This window comes from Miniopterus natalensis, chromosome 17 (assembly GCF_054644295.1).
Source record: "Miniopterus natalensis isolate mMinNat1 chromosome 17, mMinNat1.hap1, whole genome shotgun sequence".
NCBI classification, from domain to species: domain Eukaryota; kingdom Metazoa; phylum Chordata; class Mammalia; order Chiroptera; family Miniopteridae; genus Miniopterus; species Miniopterus natalensis.
The window spans coordinates 22,798,705-22,816,947 of record NC_142097.1 but is presented as its reverse complement, the minus strand read 5'-3'; the positions used below and the strand labels follow the sequence as shown (position 1 = coordinate 22,816,947).

General features: G+C 42.9%; 1 protein-coding gene across 2 annotated transcripts; it reads right to left on the bottom strand.

Moving 5' to 3' along the window:
- Nucleotides 1-39: 39 nt before the first annotated feature.
- On the bottom strand, nt 40-18,166 carry BECN1 (beclin 1). 2 transcript variants are annotated; one of them, XM_016202160.2, is made up of 13 exons: nt 18,095-18,166; nt 13,145-13,209; nt 9,396-9,524; nt 7,980-8,047; nt 7,023-7,081; nt 6,263-6,353; nt 6,019-6,155; nt 5,668-5,862; nt 4,389-4,535; nt 3,160-3,309; nt 2,605-2,665; nt 1,556-1,698; nt 40-821 (listed from the first exon to the last, which is right to left on the bottom strand). In XM_016202160.2, the coding sequence occupies exons 3-13, from the start codon at nt 9,520-9,522 to the stop codon at nt 653-655; spliced, it is 1,347 nt and encodes a 448-aa protein (XP_016057646.2). In that variant the 5' UTR covers nt 9,523-9,524; nt 13,145-13,209; nt 18,095-18,166; the 3' UTR covers nt 40-652. The 2 variants fall into 2 exon arrangements, with proteins under 2 accessions (XP_016057646.2, XP_016057645.2); XM_016202159.2 differs by lacking the exons at nt 13,145-13,209; nt 18,095-18,166 and adding an exon at nt 9,790-9,905.
- Nucleotides 18,167-18,243: the final 77 nt, after the last annotated feature.

The following is an 18,243-nucleotide window of genomic DNA, read 5'->3' as shown; positions in this document are numbered from 1 at the left end:
ATACAAAGTACTCTACTTTAAAGAAAAACCCATGGGCAGTTATCAGACTGCAGCAAATCTTTTATTACAAATAATTCTCTCCATAATGTCTCAAACAGTATCAAACACTATTTCATATCTCTAACACAGAGCAGAGCAGGCATTCAGTACTCAAACCGAGTGCGAAGTGTTAGATTACAAGCTTCTGATCACATCACATGGTGACCAAAGCTTATATGTCATTTTCTCAAGTTATCCAACTGTGCGTCTCATACATCTCATCGTCTCAGTGGAGACAAAAGTTTCTATTTAATATTGTTAAGTGCAGGAAGTTGAGAGAGATAAAATCCAGTGAAAACACATCGATCTCAATTCAACTCAGTTAAAAAAAAAACAGAAGCAAACTTAAATTAGTTGTTTTAAGGGGAGAAGGTAAAGGAAGGCATGGGTTAAGAGTCAAAACTATAACAAAGGCTGGTAGCTATACATGGCATGTGTAGCTCTGGGAACTATTTGCCATATGATATTTTAAAATAAAGTGGCTTTTGTAGATTTTTTTCTTTTTTGGTATTGTAAACATGTGCTGTTTAATAGTACCCGAACTTAATTTAAAACTTTTTTTTGAAACAAAACAAATTTAAAGCCTTTAAGGCAGACATCCCCCTAAGGAAAGTCATTTATTATAAAACTGTGAGGACACCCAAGCAAGACCCCACTTGAGATTCGTCAGCATGAACTTGAGAGCTTTTGTCCACTGTTCCTCAGAATTAAACTGGGTTTTGATGGAATAGGAGCCGCCGCTGCCTCCTGTGTCTTCAATTTTGCCTTTTTCCACATCCATCCTGCAGATGGACACAGCAGAGCTCATTAGTAACTGAGATCCAAGTTAAGTCAGTGCAGGCAAATGGGCAGGGACTTAATCATGGGACTATTCACGTCATTTTATCTATTAAAGAACTTGGCGAGAAATGGTAGTGTATTTTGGATTTACTTGAAAGCCAAAAATCAAGAAGGCTGTCACAAGAGCCTCATTGTCATTGTGGAGTACAGGGACAGGACACACACCCAAACAGATGACAAGCCTGGAGCAGAGGATAAGTGAGGGTTACAGTACTCCTCACTGTTTTCCTAGGCATCCCTGAACTCATGGGGAGAGAAGGGAGGCAGAAGAAAAGAAACGCTTTGTTTTGGGGTGATAGAAGCAGCTCAGCCGTACTCTCTTGAATTAAGGTATCTATCCATCACCCGGCTCCTGCACAATTTGGCAAAGGAAGCATTCTTGTGTATTTCCAGGGGCTTAAGGAACCACCTTCCTGAAATTGGAGAGTGTGCATGAGCTCTGTGCCAAGAAAACCCCCCAGACCATCTAAGACAACATCCTTTCCCTCCGGGAGCCAGCTGGTCATATTCCGGCCCAGTTGCAGTGTTAGATCAGCTCTGCCCACCAGCATCATGATTTTGTGTCATTTTCTGCCTTCCCACCACTTATACTACGCTTCGCCGCTATTCCTACTGCCCCTTCAGTTCTGCTCTATTGGTCCTCCTCTAGGTTCACTCAGCCCTGGGGGATACTGACCTGTAAGGAAGACAAAATCGTGTCTCGCCTTTCTCAACCTCTTCTTTGAACTGCTGCACACAGTCCAGGAAAGCCACCATTGCATGATCAAACTTGTTGTCCCAGAAAAACCGCAACCCCCCCGAGCAGTATAACGGCAGCTCCTGCCCAAGGAAAGAGAACTGGCTATGGATGTGGCACCAACACGGTTATCAGAGATTGTTCCCAATCCTATCAATCTCTAAAGTCATGTTCTTTCTGTATTGCACTGAAAACAGTAACCCTGGGAAAATAACAATGCACCTAGAACCATTTTACTATCATTGGAAATGCATTAAACATCCACCTCCCAGGGATTCCTTCCCCCATCCTAGAGCACACACACTCTTCTGATCTTCCCATATCTCTGCTCAACAGACTGTAAAAAAACCAATTTTCTCTACAGGTCTCAAAGAGCTAATCCTGAACTAGACAAGACATTGGGTCTTCATGAGATATTTCAGTAAGAAGGAACTGAGTAATGCCATTATCAAAAGTAAATTGTTTTGCCCGGCCGGCGCAGCAGCTGAGCATCGACCTATGATCCAGGAGAGCGAGGTCAGGGCACATGCCCAGGTTGTAGGCTCGATCCCCAGTAGGGGGCGTGCAGGAAGCAGCCGATCAATGACTCTCATCACTGATGTTTCTATCTATCTCTCCCTCTCCCTTCCTCTCTCTGAAATCAGTAAAAAAAAACAAAAAAAAAAACAACAGTTTTGTCCTGGCCAGTGTTGCTCAATGGTTTGGCCAACCCTTGGGCCAAAGGGTCACAGATTTGATTCCCGGTCAAGGGAATGTCATACCTGGGTTGCAGTTCAATCTCCACCCTTGTTGGGGTGCATGTGGGAGGCAACCAACTGATGTGTCTCTATCAGATGTTTCTCTCTCTCCCCCTCCCTCCCTCCCTTCCACTCTCTCTGTAAAAATCAAGGTTAAAAATATCCTTGGGTGAGGATTAACAAAAAAGTAAACTGTTTCGTTAGGAGGTACAAGATTGTGTATTCCAGTGAAAATGGAATTTCCCAGAGTACCTTAGATTTGTCTGTGAGAGACTCCAGGTATGAATGGTTTCCATAGGGAACAAGTCGATACCTAAAAAGAAAATGCATACAGAGATGGACCCAGTCTCCTCCGAAAGTGATTATGGGATGTTAAAATCCAATGATTTTCAGACTTCATCCTACCTCTTTTATTATTCCCATCCCTCTCTCACCTCCCCATAGGCTCCATGTTTAAGATTTTGCTTATCAAAGTACATAGATAATTGTCTGGGGACCTTTGTGGATGAATGTATGTTTTTGTTTAGATTTAAAAACTAAAACTGAAAATAGCTTGAGGAACACTAAGGTTCTGGAGATAGATGGTGGGTTGGGGGCCACTACTATGGTCACACAGCTTGAGGACTGCTTAATCAACAGAAAGAGCCCTATGGTGAGGGGAAAACCAGAAGCAGACAGTCTCCACAGACAGAAAACTCCCAGACTGTTGGGAGCAAGGGTTCCCATCATAGTGGACAGCAGTACCAGAATGGAGATACAATTATATCAAAGACATCCCACGCCCCAAGAAAGGGCTACATATCTTACCTCTGAAATTTCAGACCCATTTTATTGGCCAGGGCATGGAGCAGCAACACTGTCTGGCCCCAAGCAGCATTAATCTCATTCCATTCCACAGGAACACTGGGCAAACGACCCAGTCTGAAGTTATTGATTGTGCCAAATTGTCCACTATGCCTATAGAAGAAGGCAAAAGGGCAGGGAAAAACACAGGGAGAACTTAAAACTTAGCAACTTCTGAGACTTCCTGCTCTCACCTAAAACCTAGCATAAATCTCCCTCCTTATCTCCAGATTCATATATTCAGGCTCTTGGTACTTTAAATACAGGTCTAAACTGTGAGTCATCATCTTTCCACCTGCTGCTCAGATGCCAAAGAAGAAACCTGGGCATCATCCCTGAATGCTCTCTCAGCTCCATCCCTGAAAAAGAGCACTGAACTCTGTTGATTCTACCTCCTAAGTCTCTTCGATCTGTCCACTTCTCCTCAAACTCAATGCCTTTTGGATAAAGTCCAAATCCCTTCATGACACCTACAGGATACTTTAGGAACTGGGAACTCTCCAGTTTCACATCCCGTCACTCTCCCCTTGACACTCTAGTCACAATAAGCTCCTTTCAGTTCTCTGAACTCACCACTCCCACTTTCCTCTGTTTCTTTGCACATGATGTTCTCTCTGACAGGAACAAACCCCCTCTTCTGCAGACTTCTACTTCACATCTCAGTTTAAACATGAGCCTCCTCTGAGGGAAACTTCCCGTGTGGCCTCCCCACATTGGGTAAAGCGCCCTTAGCGTTCCCAAAGCACCCTAGGTTAAGCATTACCATACTGTATTACAACTGCCTGTTATTTAACCATCTCTTCCACCAGATTACAAGGTAGAATGCATACTGTCTGCTGTTGCCATCCTAGTGCTTAGACTATTGTCTACAACACCGGAGATGCTCAACAGATATTAGTTAAATGGACAAAACATCAAATAAGTTAAAACATGAATAACCCTAGGGATAAGAAATCAGCTCCAGGCAGGAGCAGAATTTCACGTGTCTGGAGGGCTCAGATCTTTCCCTTTCCTTGGAAGAGTGAATGGCACCAAGCTCTAGAATTCCATCCCCTGATTGTGCCTAGCCCATCACAAGGAATGAAAAAAACCCAGATGGGCTGGAAATGATATACAGTCCTATCTTGTGGTCAACAGGTAAGGTCCAGCTATGCAGTACTTCCCAGGTGCTCCTCGCCCTCCAGCCTCATTACCAAATGTGAAAGGTCGCATTAAAGACGTTGGTCTTCTTCAGCTTGTCCAGCTGCATCTGGGCATAACGCATCTGGTTTTCCACGCTCTTCAGCTCATCATCCAGTTCCAGCTGCTGTCGCTTGAACTCACTGTATTCCCTCTGATACCTGCGAGCAGCCAAGGTGGCCATCGAAGACTATTAGTTCGGGGGCTAAAATTTCTCTATTACCACCCCTCTTAACAATTTATTAGTAATTATGGTTACATCTAGTTACAGCCCTTTTTAAATCTGTCACAGACCCCATTCAAAGGAACAACTTGCCCCAGGTGTTTTGCCCGGGAGAGACAGGAATGTCTGATTCCAGCTGCCATATGCAAAAAGGGTGGGGAAGAAAGGCCTCTCCTGAACCAGGACCAAACGCCTCTTGGATGTCTGATCTTTCCCAGAATCAAGGTGAGTCAGGAGTGACTTTTCCAGTTCTGGCTGGTGTGGCTCAGTGGTTAGAGTGTAGGCCTGTTCACTGAAGGGTTGTGGGTTCTATTCCCAGCCCCAGTCCAGGGCATGTGGGGGAGGCAACCAGTTGATGTGTCTCTCTCACACCAATGTTTCTCTCTTCCCCCTCCCTCCCCCCGCCCTCCCTCCCACTCTCCCCTCCCCTCTAAAAATCGATGGAAAAAATATCTTCAGGTGAGGATTAACAACAAAAAAGTGGCTTCTCCATGGACTGGCCTCAATTGAACTTCTATAGCTTCACCTCTATATACTTACTGTCCTTTAAATAGTAAACACCATTTCCAGTGGAATTTATTACACTGCTCTGTGAAAAATTAACTTTGTTCTGTCCTTCACTTCCCCTATTTCAGTTTATGTGGACTCTGCGTCTCCTCCAATAGACAGAGGGTTCTCTCAGGGTGAGAGCACCAATGAAATTTTTGAGCTGAGAAAGAACAAATGTAGACCAATATGCTCATCTTTCCAGAACAGGATGCCGGGTGCAGCGGCTGACTTACCCAAATGAGCCCAGTTCCCTACAGCACAGAGCTGTGACTACAGCCCTGGCTCTCCACGCTCTATTTAATTAACATGCTTTTTTACTTAGTCATGCTGACCCTTCATACATAACCCCTCAAACAAACCTCTAGAAACAGGGCCTGGGAACAGTATGCAGGATCCAGAGCAGACATGCTACAGAATGACAGCTGACTGCAGCTTACAAACTAATCAGACACATTCAGCTGAAAGCCATTTCCCCTCCTGGAGCTCAGAGGGCAGGAAAATAGAACAGGGTGACCACTCACTGAGCCTCCTCCTGATCCAGTCTCTCAGCCTCAGCCTGGACCTTCTCGAGATTTTCTGCCACTATCTTACGATTCTTTTCCACATCTTCCAGCTCCTGAATCAGCCTCTCCTCTTCTAATGCCAGCTCCTTTAGTTCCATCTGTAGCTGTTCACTGTCATCCTCATTCATTTGCTCTAAGATCTCCAAACAGCGTCTGCCAAGGACACAGAGTATGCTTACCAAAAGGAACCTGTTATTCTGTTTACCTGAGTGGAACACAGCTCCTGGGTAAGGATCAGGCAGTCTCAGAGCAGTGACAGTTCTAAAACACAGATGCCAGTTTCTGGGCCCTGGGTCTGGAGGCACTCACTTGTAGTTTTGACACTCATTTTCAGTGACGTTGAGCTGAGTGTCCAGCTGGTCTAAAAGAGTATCTGTGCATTCCTCACACAGTGGGTGATCCACATCTGTCTGGCCTGACATGATGTCAAAAAGGTCCCCAGTGACCTGGAAGTGTGGGAGAGTCAGGGTAGGGCCTGCCCCATGCTATCTGTCCAGACACCCCCGTCTACCAACCATGCCCTCTGCTTGATGCTGGAATGAGGCCGACTTGCCTTCAGTCTTCGGCTGAGGTTCTCCATGGTTCCACCATCGGATGCCTCCCCGATCAGAGTGAAGCTGTTGGCACTTTCTGTAGACATCATCCTGCAGACAGCCCCCCGCCCATGGGCCACATGAGGGAGCAGAGAGGCCTCCTCCACCTACTGTGGTGCCAGTGGCAGAGACTCTCAAGCACCAGCTGAGGGGCCTCAAGGTGCATACCCACTCCTAGCCCGACTGACCTCCCAAGGGTACCTCTCTCCCAAGGGAAGGCCATGCTGGTCTTCCACAGGGGCACTCAGCACGAAGGTTGGCTTGGATGGACTAAGAAGGGAGAAGGGGCATCAAAAACTGATATGTGTGTGTCTATAATAGAAAAGGGAGGAGAATCTGGAAAGGCCATTTTTGAATATTACACCCCTCACCAGCCACCTTCACATGCATCAATAGCTAAGAATGAGAACATTTAACATTTGCTACTCTTAAACTTTTCAAGAGCCCATCTCTTTTATTAGTCAATCGCTCCTTGACTTTTCTCAATTCTTTATCATGAGAGCTATTACTGTCTCTTCCCATGTGTGAATGGCTACAGGAAAAACTCAATTAGTACTGGAAGGTGATGGGCCAGGTATAAGGGAATGCATCTTTTCTGGAGGAGCCAAAAGGGCAGGTGATGATTCATCTCCTATCGCCTGACTCTGGTCTCAATTCTGGGTTCGATTAAAATTCTACTAGTCTTTGGCAAGGAGCAGGGGGCTGAGGAGTAGTAGGCACCTGGCTGGGGGGATGAATCTGCGAGAGACACCATCCTGGCGGGTTTCAATAAATGGCTCCTGGGAAGGAAATAAGAGGGCATTAGAATTCTGGCAGTTTAGAGGTGGAGTCTACTTCCCAAATAGCCTCAGAACTATTTGGCTTTACCCTTGATTGATAACCACAAGACTTGATAAACCAGAGACTTAAATGGGTATTACCTAGCCAATCCTTAGATACTAAGAAAGGACCCCTGGTGCAGACACACCCCAAATCCCATTTGTTGTTTTTTATTTTGTGGGGAACAGCATTCCCTAACTATGTTATACTCAATTATAATTAAATGTGCATCTTCTCAACACTAACTAGTTAGGGGTAAGGGTGAGATGCCCGAAATATCATGGCACAAGGAAAAAGCCAGATCAGACTACAATTAAGTTTGCCATGGCATAGTAAAAAGCAGGTAATTTATATGTTTTCAATACTTTGATATAATTTATATGTGATCAAAAACTTATGACATCTGTCTTTGGCAATGAAAATGATCAACGAAGTTACCACAGCTTAAAAATGACATGTTCTCTAACAATGACAATCTCTTCTGGCTAGGGTAATCATATAATTTGTTGCCTAAACCAAGATACTTTTGAGAATGGAGAAGACTGGATATTAATAATTAGCTAGGACAACAGATGTAAACCAGGAATGCCCTGAGATGACCTGGATACATAGGTCATCCCATCTGTCACCTATAATGGCTTATAATTTTGCCTCAAATAAAGAAGACCTCTCTCCACATTTTTGAATGGATGACTCTTTCAGTAACTCTGTGACCTCAGGTGCACTTTTATACTTCCAATGATCCACAGTGGCCTGATCAGGCAGAACCTCTTGTTAACCAAAGATGCCAAAAGTTTGTGGGCTCTAGAAGCACCAAGTACCCTGCAGGAATCCAATTTTCATTCCAGTGTTTCCTACCTCTCCTGAGTTAGCCTCTTCCTCTTGGGTCTCTCCTGATTTCACCTGGGCTGTGGCAAGTAATGGAGCTAAGGGAAAGGAAAATATTGAGTCAGAAAGAATCTTATCAGAGCAGGAGTGGGCATGAAAGTATGGAAAAAGAATTGGAAATATCCTCATCACCACCCCTACCTTCACTTTTTTCTTAAAGTACCATTTACACAAAGAAGAATCTCTTGTATTCTTCCCCTTACTCCCATTAAATGAGATTAAGGAATTGTTAAATTTTTCCAGTATAATGAGATCATGGTTATGTTTTTAAAGACACCTATCTTTCAAAAATAGTTACCAAAATATGTATGGTATTTATGTTTGGGATTCACTTCAAAATAATTTGGGGTGGGAGGGGAACAGATGGGGCTATAAATGAAACATTATTAAATATGCATTAATAATTGTTGAAGCTAGGTGATGGGTACATGAGGTTCATTATATACTTTGAAGTTTTCTATAACAAAAGTGAAAAAACAAAATAATTGAGTGGGGATGGGAGGTAAGTAAAGGTATAGAGAACACAAGAATGAGAGAGTGTAGCTAGTTGTTGAAGCTAGGTGATGGATATGAGAGAGTTCACTATGCTATCCTCTTGGCTGTATGTTTGAAATTTTCCATAATAAAAAGTTTAAAATATATTAGGGTTAATTCTCCTCAGAAAAAGAAATCAGGTGGTAACAACAGCTAACATTTACTGAGTATTATTTGTCCAGCATATTCCTAAATTGTTCTTTGTCATATTTGATTCTTAAAACTACCTTAAGGTCATTTTATGTTTACAGATAAAGAAACCAGGACCTAGAGGTGGTGTAACTTGCAAAAAATCATTAAGCTAGTAAATGATAGCCAGGATTTAAATCCAAGCAGGCTGACTCCAGATTCTTGAGCTTATTTTAACTGCCTATTCAGTTTTCTTTTTTACATCTCACTTTTTGGGATTATGAGACTCTTTTCCTCCATTTACTAGCTGTTGACCACTGCATAAGTCCCTTAAGCTTTCTGAGCCTCAGTTCCTCACTTGTAAAATGATCCCTGGGGGTTGTTGCAGGGACTAAACAGAGTAATGCATGTTAATGCATTTGGTATGGCAAGTCCCTAAAATATGCCCTTTATTATTATAGATACATATTCCTTTACTCTGAAACAGCAGGAGTAAAAAAACTAAGGACCTGTTCTTGCTATTGAAAACTCTCTTCGGACAGTGTGTCAGAACTCTTTTATGTTTCGGATGAGAAAACAGGGAGCCAGAGAGATTAAGTGACTTTCCTAGGTTTACACGGGAGTCTGTGGCAGACTACACGGAGAGGCACCTTAAGATCTACATCTCCAAAGCTGCCCATTTCCAACGATTTTGACCACCCTCTTTGCAAGGGTCTCGCTGACCTGTGAGCTCCTGGATGGTGACACGGTCCAGGATCTTGAAGCTCGTGTCCAGTTTTAGGGGCTGGCTGCAGCGCTGGCACACGAAGCTCACCTGCATGGTGCTGCTGGATGTCTTAGATCCCTCCATCCCTGCAGCGATGGAGAGGCGATATTAGGAAGAAAGGCGCCCTTGAACCCCCGGTCTGGGGCTACCACCAGCTTTGCTGGTGTGGTGAAGGGGGAAAATCGCGCCCGCGCCGGTCCCCCTGGGAACCGTAAGATACCAAGTGGACCTGCTTCCGGGGCAGCCCCGGCAAAGGCAGTTTACAGCCCAGTAAGGGAGCGGCGGCAATAGGGGCCGAGGGGTCCCCAGGCTCCTTTCTAAGGTCGCTGTTTAGCCCTCGACGCTCTTTACCTCGGGGCCGGGAGCCCGCCACCCTGGTCCGGTCTACCGCGGGGGAACTACGGTGTCGGGTCTGCCAGAGAGCGAGGCCCCCAGAACTGCCATCGCCCAGCCTTCAGCTACTTCCCGGTGGGCCAGGGGAGGACTTCCGCCCTGACCGGACGTGACGCCACGACGGCCGCCGCTGTGAGAGGAGCCGGCAGGCCGGCCGGGTCCGCTCGCTCTGGGGCGGGCTGCGACCCCTAGAGGCTGAGCTGGGGAATGCGGCCGGCGGCCGCGGGTGGGCGAAGGCTGCCCGGGGAAGGGGAAGGGGAGGGGAGGCTCCGCCATTCCCAGATGCAGTGACCGTTCTGAAGGTTTGTCACTTAGGAGAGGAGCCACTTTAGTTCTTTCTGCAGTATCAGTTTTATTTTTACTTTTTATTTATTTTTAATAAGTTTTAAAAGTTTCTCCTTGAGAGAGCTGGGCTTTCTTTCAAACGCCCCTGAGAGGGTGGTAGACACACTTGGAGGGGAGGTAAACTTTATTTTATAGTATAAAATTTCAATTATTAATTAGGGAAAATTGAGCACTTCAGATACTGAAATGTATAAAGATATTATAAAGTATAAAGCTAAAACATTTTTGTCTTGGTGCCGGAATGGAGAGATGAAAGAAACAGAAAAGAGTCAAAAAATAAACCAAGTATACGGGGAGATCTGGTGTGTAATAAAGCTGGTATTTCAAATCAGTGGGGAAATAATCTACTTAATAAGTGATGAGTGGGGCCAAAGAGCCATGTAGATAGGCAGTGGTGAGCCGAATCTTCTACTTGGTTGCTTACACCAGAAAAAGTTCCAAGTTATTCAAAAATTAAAGCACCAAAATACAATGATTAAAAGTACTAGATGACAGCATAAGTGAATATCTTTAATAAATCTTGGAATGGAGAAGGTATGTCTAAGCATGACATGAAAATCAGAAGCCAAAAAGGGGAATATTGAATTTTACTTCTTAGAAATGAAAACTTTTGGAATTATCAAAGACATTGTAAAAAAAAAAAAAAAAATTACAAAAGAAAAATGTGGAAAATAGTTGCAGCTCATAAAATAGAAGGCAAATTTCCTTAATATACATAACTCTATTCAATCAGTAAAAATACCAATAGGCCAGTATGAAAAGGGCAAAGAATATGAAAAAGCAAACTACAGAAAAAAAAATGGTTGATTGAAAAAATAAAAAGATGTTTCATTTCTTTTGTGACCGGGTCAATGGAAATTAAACTTCAGTGAGGCATTCCTCATTTATGAGATTGGTAAAGTCTGAACCAGTGGATAATATTCACTGCTGATGAGCATTTGAGGAACTCTAGAATACTGTTGGCTGGGAGTGTAAATTAGTACAATCTTTTTGGAAGTCAGTTTGGGAATGTCTATCAAAAATTTAAGTGTTCATATTCTTTGGCTCATAAAATCTCTTTCTGGGACTTTTCCTAATAGACATGCAAGTGACCAAATATATATGTACAAGAATTTTCATTGCTAAATGTCCTCCATAGTAAGGGATTGCTTAAAGAAATTATGGTATTATTCATTTAGCAGAATACTATGCAACCATTAAAAAGAATGAGGTAAACTTGCTTTTACTTGGTTCAGTGGACTACTTTGAAAGTAGTCTGAAGAAGGGCAAGGGTGGAAGCAGGAAGACCAGTTAAGAGGTTTTTGCATGAACTCAGGCAACTGAGATTGAGATGATTGTCAACGGAAATAAGAAAAGTTATAGGCAGTATACATGGTATGATTCCCTTTATATAAAAAATAACATACTGTATATGGCGTATGATATAACATTATGTCATATGAAGTGATGTGCAGCAAGCAGTGTCTTTCACTGGACAATGGGACAGAGACTTTACTTCACAATTTGTATTGTAATTTTTTTTTTACAATAAGCATACAGTTCATTTACAACAAAATTAAACTTTTACAGAAAGACAATATTAACAATACAGGAAGTTAGGGGAATAGTGTCATGAAATTACTCATAATCTCACCACACTATAATTTTTGTTTGCCGTTAAAATATTTTCCCTATGTATTTTAACATGGTTGTATTTGTATTTATAATTTATATGCAATTTTTGTGTCCTGCTTTTAAAATTTAACAGTACCTAATGAATATTTTTCCATGTTGCTACAGTTTTCGTAATTGTCACCATGGCATCACATCACATCAAGTGCACTAACTTAATGTATTTCTTTGTTGCTGGAAATTTTCATTGCTTCCAGTTTTGGTAATTACAATGAAGAACTGACTGCTTCCTTATGATAAAGCCTCAGTATTGGGATCGCTAATGAAAAGGGTATGGCTATTTCATGTCTCCTTAGTAATATTAGCAATTTTTTTCCAGAGCAGTTGCACATAATCATATTCTGCTCCAGCAGTGTATGAGAGAGCCTGTTTCACAATGCCCTGGCCAATATTAGGTATCATATATTTGAGGAACAAGGGGGGATGCACTTCCATGTTATTTTGTCATCATTGTCTAGATTGGGTTGTTGTTCCTCTTTTGTGAATTTTCTGTTTGAGTCCTTTGTTCATTTATCTATTAGGTAACATTTTGCTTAATATTTGTCATCAATTTGCATAACTGGTCTATTAAGGTATTTTCCAGACGTACAAAAGTTTTAAATTCTTATGAGGTCAAATCTGCCTTTTTGTTCTTGATGACTTCTATTGCTTAGAAAGTCGTCCTCACTTCCAGAAGTGACTTTCCTATTATTTTTAATGTAGGTGAACCTCCTATAATTAGCATTAGATGTAATACATGGAACTACATTGATTTTCTCCTGGTATTGCTAATTAATTAGAGTCTTTACAACGCTTCTTCCTCTTGGATCTTTCAGCATGAGACTCCCTCTAGAGGGAGTGAGAGCAATCATTCCCAAAGAATTCTCACCTAGGCCTGGTGTGGCAGGTTCATAGCCCTACGTTTCTTCCTGCTTGACTGCCACTAATACAGCCTCAGAAAGGCATAGAGATGTAATGAGCTTCTAGAGGTAGGGTATATAGAGATTACAACTGAGGGTTTGAAAGTCTAGACTGCTTGGGTTCAAATCCTGACCTTGAGCAAGCTATTCAATTACTCTGTGCCTTGTTTTCTTGTTCCTGCAGTGAGCATAATCCTGAATGTCACATAGGGCGGTGTGATGATTAAATGACCTAATAATATGAAGTACAAAGAGCAAAGCCCAGCACACAGTAAACTCTCTGTGTGCCCTGCTGCTTGGAGAATACATGAGTCAGTATGTACAGTGCTTGAGGGATTGTGAATACTCAACAACATATCCCAAGTCATCAATTCAGCAAATGTTTATTGAGGACCTACCGTGTGCCAATCATTCTTCTAGGTCTGGGAGGATACACTGGTGAATGGCTCTCATAGCTTATATTCTAGAGGAGAGAATTTGACAAACATGAACATGACAAACATGACAAATTTGAAACGAATGAACAAGGTGATTTCAGATAATGATAGGTTAGCTATTGGTTGAATTATGTCTCCCCCAAAAGATATTGAAGTCCTATTCTCAGTACCTGTGAATGTGACTTTACTTGGAAATAGGGTCTTTGCAGATGATCAAGTTAATGAAGTCGTTAGGGGGGCCCTAACCTGATATGACTGATGTTCTTATAAAAAGGGGCAATTTGGACACAAAGACAGTCATGAACAGAGGGACGACATGTAAAAAGACACAGCGAGAAGACAGTTTCCAAGCCAAGGAGGACCTAAGGCAATCAGGAGCTAGGAGAGAGGCCTGGAAAAGGTTCTTCTTTAGTACCTTCAGAGGAAGCACAGCCCAGCTACTTTGAGTTCAGACTTCTAGCCTCCAGAACAAGACAATATATTTATCTGGTTCTAAGCCACCCAGTTTGTGGTTTCTTGTTAAAGCAACAAACCAATATACTAGGTGTGGTGAGGAAAAGAATAGAGGATGATGTATGTGATAGAAAGTAAGTGGGGACAGGGGTGGGGGCTACTTCAATGAGGGGTTCAGGAGGGCTGTTAGCTGGGAAGCCATTGAGGGTGATAAGCAGGGAAGGGATATGATCTGGCTGACTTTTAAAGAAACTTTACTGAAGTATAAAATACACAGAGGAAAGGACATAGACCATAATTTTACAGCTCAATAGATTTTCACAAATGGACATACCCATGTAACCAGCACTCAACTCTCTGCCCCACGCCCCCTTCCAGTTGCTACTCACCACAAGGGTAAACAATATCCTTGATTCTAACACCATATATTAAGATTCAACTGTGTTTTTTGTTTTTGAATGTATCTTTATTGATTTCAGAGAGAGGAAGGCAGAGGGAGAGAGATGGAAACATCAGTGATGAGAGTCATTGATTGGCTGCCTCCTGCACGCCCCCAACTGGGGATGGAGTCTGTGACCTGGGCATGTGCCCTGACTGGGAATCAAACCTCGACCTCTTGGATCCTAGGTCGATGCTCAACTGCTGAGCCACACTAGCCAGGCAAATTTGACTGTTTTTGAACATCTTATAAATGCAATCATACAGTATGTCTTTTTTTGTTTGTTTCTTTTACTCAGTATTATGTTTGTGAGATTCCTCTATCTTGTGTGTAGTTTTAGTTCACCCATTCTCAATACTACGCAGTATTCCATTATGTGAATATATTAAAATTCAGTTATCTGTTCTACTCTTGAGACATTTGAGTAGTTTCCAGCTGAGGCTGTTGTGAGTAGTGTTGCTATGAACATTCTTTTTTCATGATCTTGGCGAATATATTTATGCAATGCTGTTGGGTGTTGCTAGAGTTGGGATTTCTGGGTGATAGATGATAGATTTGTTCAGCTTGAATAGGTACTGCCATAACCATGGTTGACATATGAAAAGATAATTTGGGTGTGAGTAGAGAATAGAATGCGGTAGTGTGTGTGTGTGTGGTGGGGGTGGCAAGAGTGACAATGGAGAGCAGATAGTCTTGTAATAGTCTTGGCAAAGGATGACAGGACTTTGACTAGGGTAACAAGTGAGGAGGTGGGAAAACATACTCATACAGGATTATACAGGTAAAGCTGACAGGGTCTGATGCTGGTTGGGTGTGGGGAGACGAGGAAAGAGGAATCAAGGTGCATAGTTAGGTGTTTGGTTTCAACCACTAGGTGGACAGTTGTGTCAGTTACTGAGACGGAAATGAGCAGGAAAGGAACAGGTGTGGGGGAGAATCAAGAATTCTGGCTTGGCCACATTAAGTTTGAGATGCCTATTAGCTACCCAAGCAGAGAAGTCAAGGAGACAATTGGAGCTCAGTTAGATGTCAGGACTGGAGAAATAAATGTAGGGCCATCAGCATACAGGTGTTGAGTACCACTGAGAGGTTCAAGTAAGATGGAGAGGTGACCACAGGTGCTGTCAACATGGAAGTCATTGGTAACCTAATAAGAACTATCTCAATGAGAATGGGGAGTGGGAAAGCCTGATTGGAGTGGACAGGAGTAAAAGGAGATGAGGAAGTAGAGTATGAGACAATAATATTGCTCAAGGAGTCTTGCCATGAAGAAGAGCACAGAAACAGAGACAAAGTGTGAGAGAGGAGTCTGGGTTCCAGGGGGGCGGTTCTCAAGATGGGAGATATTTATCATGTTTGGAAGTGACCCAGTAGAGAGAGATAAGTGTAATCTAGGAAAAAGAATGGATAATCACCGAAGCACAGACCCTGAGAAAGTGAGAGGGGATGGGTTCCAATGTACGAAAGGAAACAGTTGGTTTTCGATGGGAACAGGGATGTTTCTTTCGATGAAAGAGGAGGGAAAGCAGAAAGTACTTACAGGTTGGCAGATTTGGTGGCGAGATGAAGTTCTCATTTGTATGTTTTCTCAGTGAAGAATAAGTGAAGACTATAAATTGGAGGTGGGAGGGGAGGGATATTGAAAGTTTGGGGAGATGAGGCCGTATAACAGGCATTTGGAGTGTGGAAGAGTAAACTTGGCAGGAGCATGTAGTAGGATCTCAGCAGTGCTGTGCACCCATTTGAGATTTGTAAACACGAATTTAAAGTGAGACTGGTGGTCATCAGTGATCACATTTGATTCATAAGCACACGGGAATGAATAGAGTTTAGTAAAATATAGTGGTGCTCTCAGCAATTGTTCACTGAACAAACGAATGAGTGGAGTACTATATAAAACATTTGGATAAAGGAGGAGGGATGGAATAAAGAAGGAAAGTGTATTTGCCTTCTTACAACTTACTTAAAGACAAAACACAATTTGAGAACAAAGCTGTATTTCAACAAGCACAAACATTACGTTTTCAAGTTTCAGTTATACATTCTGAAAGAAATGCATTCCTAAAGTTAAGTTTCAGATCCGAGTTCAAATTTACTAGGTACAAGTGTTAACAGAAAACAGTGCCCTAGCCAGTGTGGCTCAGTTGGCTGGAGCACTGTCCCATGCACCAAAAGGTTGCTGGTTTGATTTCTGGCGAGGGCACATACCTAGGTTGTAGGTTCGATCCTTGGTGGGAGTGCGTACAGGAGGCAACTGATTGATGTTTCTCTCATATACAGATGTTTCTCTTTCTCTCTCCCTTCCCCTCTCTCTAAAATCAGTAAAACATATCCTCAGGTGAGGATTAAAAATAAGAGAAAAAAGGGGGTGGAAAACATGTTAATTAGCAAAATGGATAGTTTGGGCTATGTTATATGTAGTCTTGAATAGGTGGAAAAGGATTTTTTGAATCTGAAAGCAGAGATGATAATTACATGGTTGAAAGAGAAACCTCTTCATGCTAAACACTAACAGGTAGCTTATCTGACAATGGCTACAATGTATCTACTACCTGCCTTGTGGCTAGTTCTTTTAAATATATATGATTTCTAATACAACATACCTACAGAATCACGTATTATTTATTAATAGTGATTAAAATTCCACTTGACAGATGAGGGAATTGAGATTCAGCATTTCAGTAATTTTACCAAGATATCAGAGTTAGTAAAGAGCTGAGGTGGGATTTGAAGCCAGGTCTCCCTGATTCCCAAGGCCATAGTCAGTCACACTTCATTTAACTGGGTATTACCATTTCCCTTGCACTTAGCACAGAGGCCTGACCAGGATAAATGTTTAGCAGTAATAGTGACCCCAAAATATAAATCAGATGGCCTGCCTTTGCACTTAATCTAACAACTTGTTTCCTAACAACACTCCCCACCCCACTCCTATTCTCACCCCCAATTCACTAGTTTTTTCAATTTCTGCAACAGGACCCCTGCTATTCTCTATATCTGTCATTGTTTCCTAACATTTTTCAAATTTTGTCATTACATTGTTGGTTTACTTCCTGGTGTCTTTCCCCAGTATTAAGCCCCATGAAACCAGAGAACTTGAGTCTTGTTTACGTTTGATATCCCAGAGCCGTACTGCTTATTACAGCAGCCACTAGTCACTTGTGGCTACTCAGGACTGCAAATGTGGCACGTCTGAATTGAGATGGGCAGTAAGTGTAAAATTATACCGGATCTTGAAGACTTGGCATGAAAAAAGAATGGATATGATCTCATTAATATTTTTAACATTGGTTACTCGTTGAAATATTTGGACAAACGAGGTTAAATATGTGATTAAAATGAATTTCACACGTTTTGCTTTTTACTGTGGCTACTAGAAGATTTTGTTACATAAGTGATGTACATTATTATTTCTAGGCTCTGAGGCAACGTTGTCCCAGAGCCTAGCACAGTCCTGGCCCATTTTATTTAGCAGAATAAACCAATGTTAACAGACAAACAGAAAAAAACATGGGTGAGGGGAGATCCGGTCTTTGCTTTCCGTTAGCAAAACGGATACAGCGTTGTCCTAGAAGTCAGGAGACTGGGTTCTGTTCCAGGATTTACCAGCATCACTGTGTAGCCTACCCAACCCTGGGCGTCAGCTTGCCCATCACACGGTTGATCTCCGAGGTCTGAAAGAGTGTGAGGAAATAAATGGTGCAGAAAGGTGGGGAAGCCTGGTACAACAGAACTTGTCTTCTGGTTGGCTCTAGCATAGCACTATAGCACCGGCGGAGGCAGCAGGAACCGCAGACCAGGTCCCTGAACCCAGCGCGGGGACCAGCAGCTTCCTCGGTCTGACGTCACTGGGGCGCGACGCCACCGTGGGTCCCGTCCTCCGAGCCGCATGGCTCATAAGGTCCCTTTGGTGAAAGCTAATGACAAGCTAAGAGAGCGTCAAACAGCTCCCGAGTCTCTCCGGGCCTCAGTTCTCAGTCAACCAGCCTCCGCCACCCTCCCTCTTACTTCCCCCTTACCGGGCACAGGAATCCGGGAGATATGAATCCGGCCGGACCGCCCAGAACCAAACCTCAGTGCGGCTGCGCAGAGCACTTGCACATCCTCGCAGGAGTCCCGGCGATTGGCTGTGACGTAACTTCCGGCGTGAGCGGCGAAAGCCGGGAGG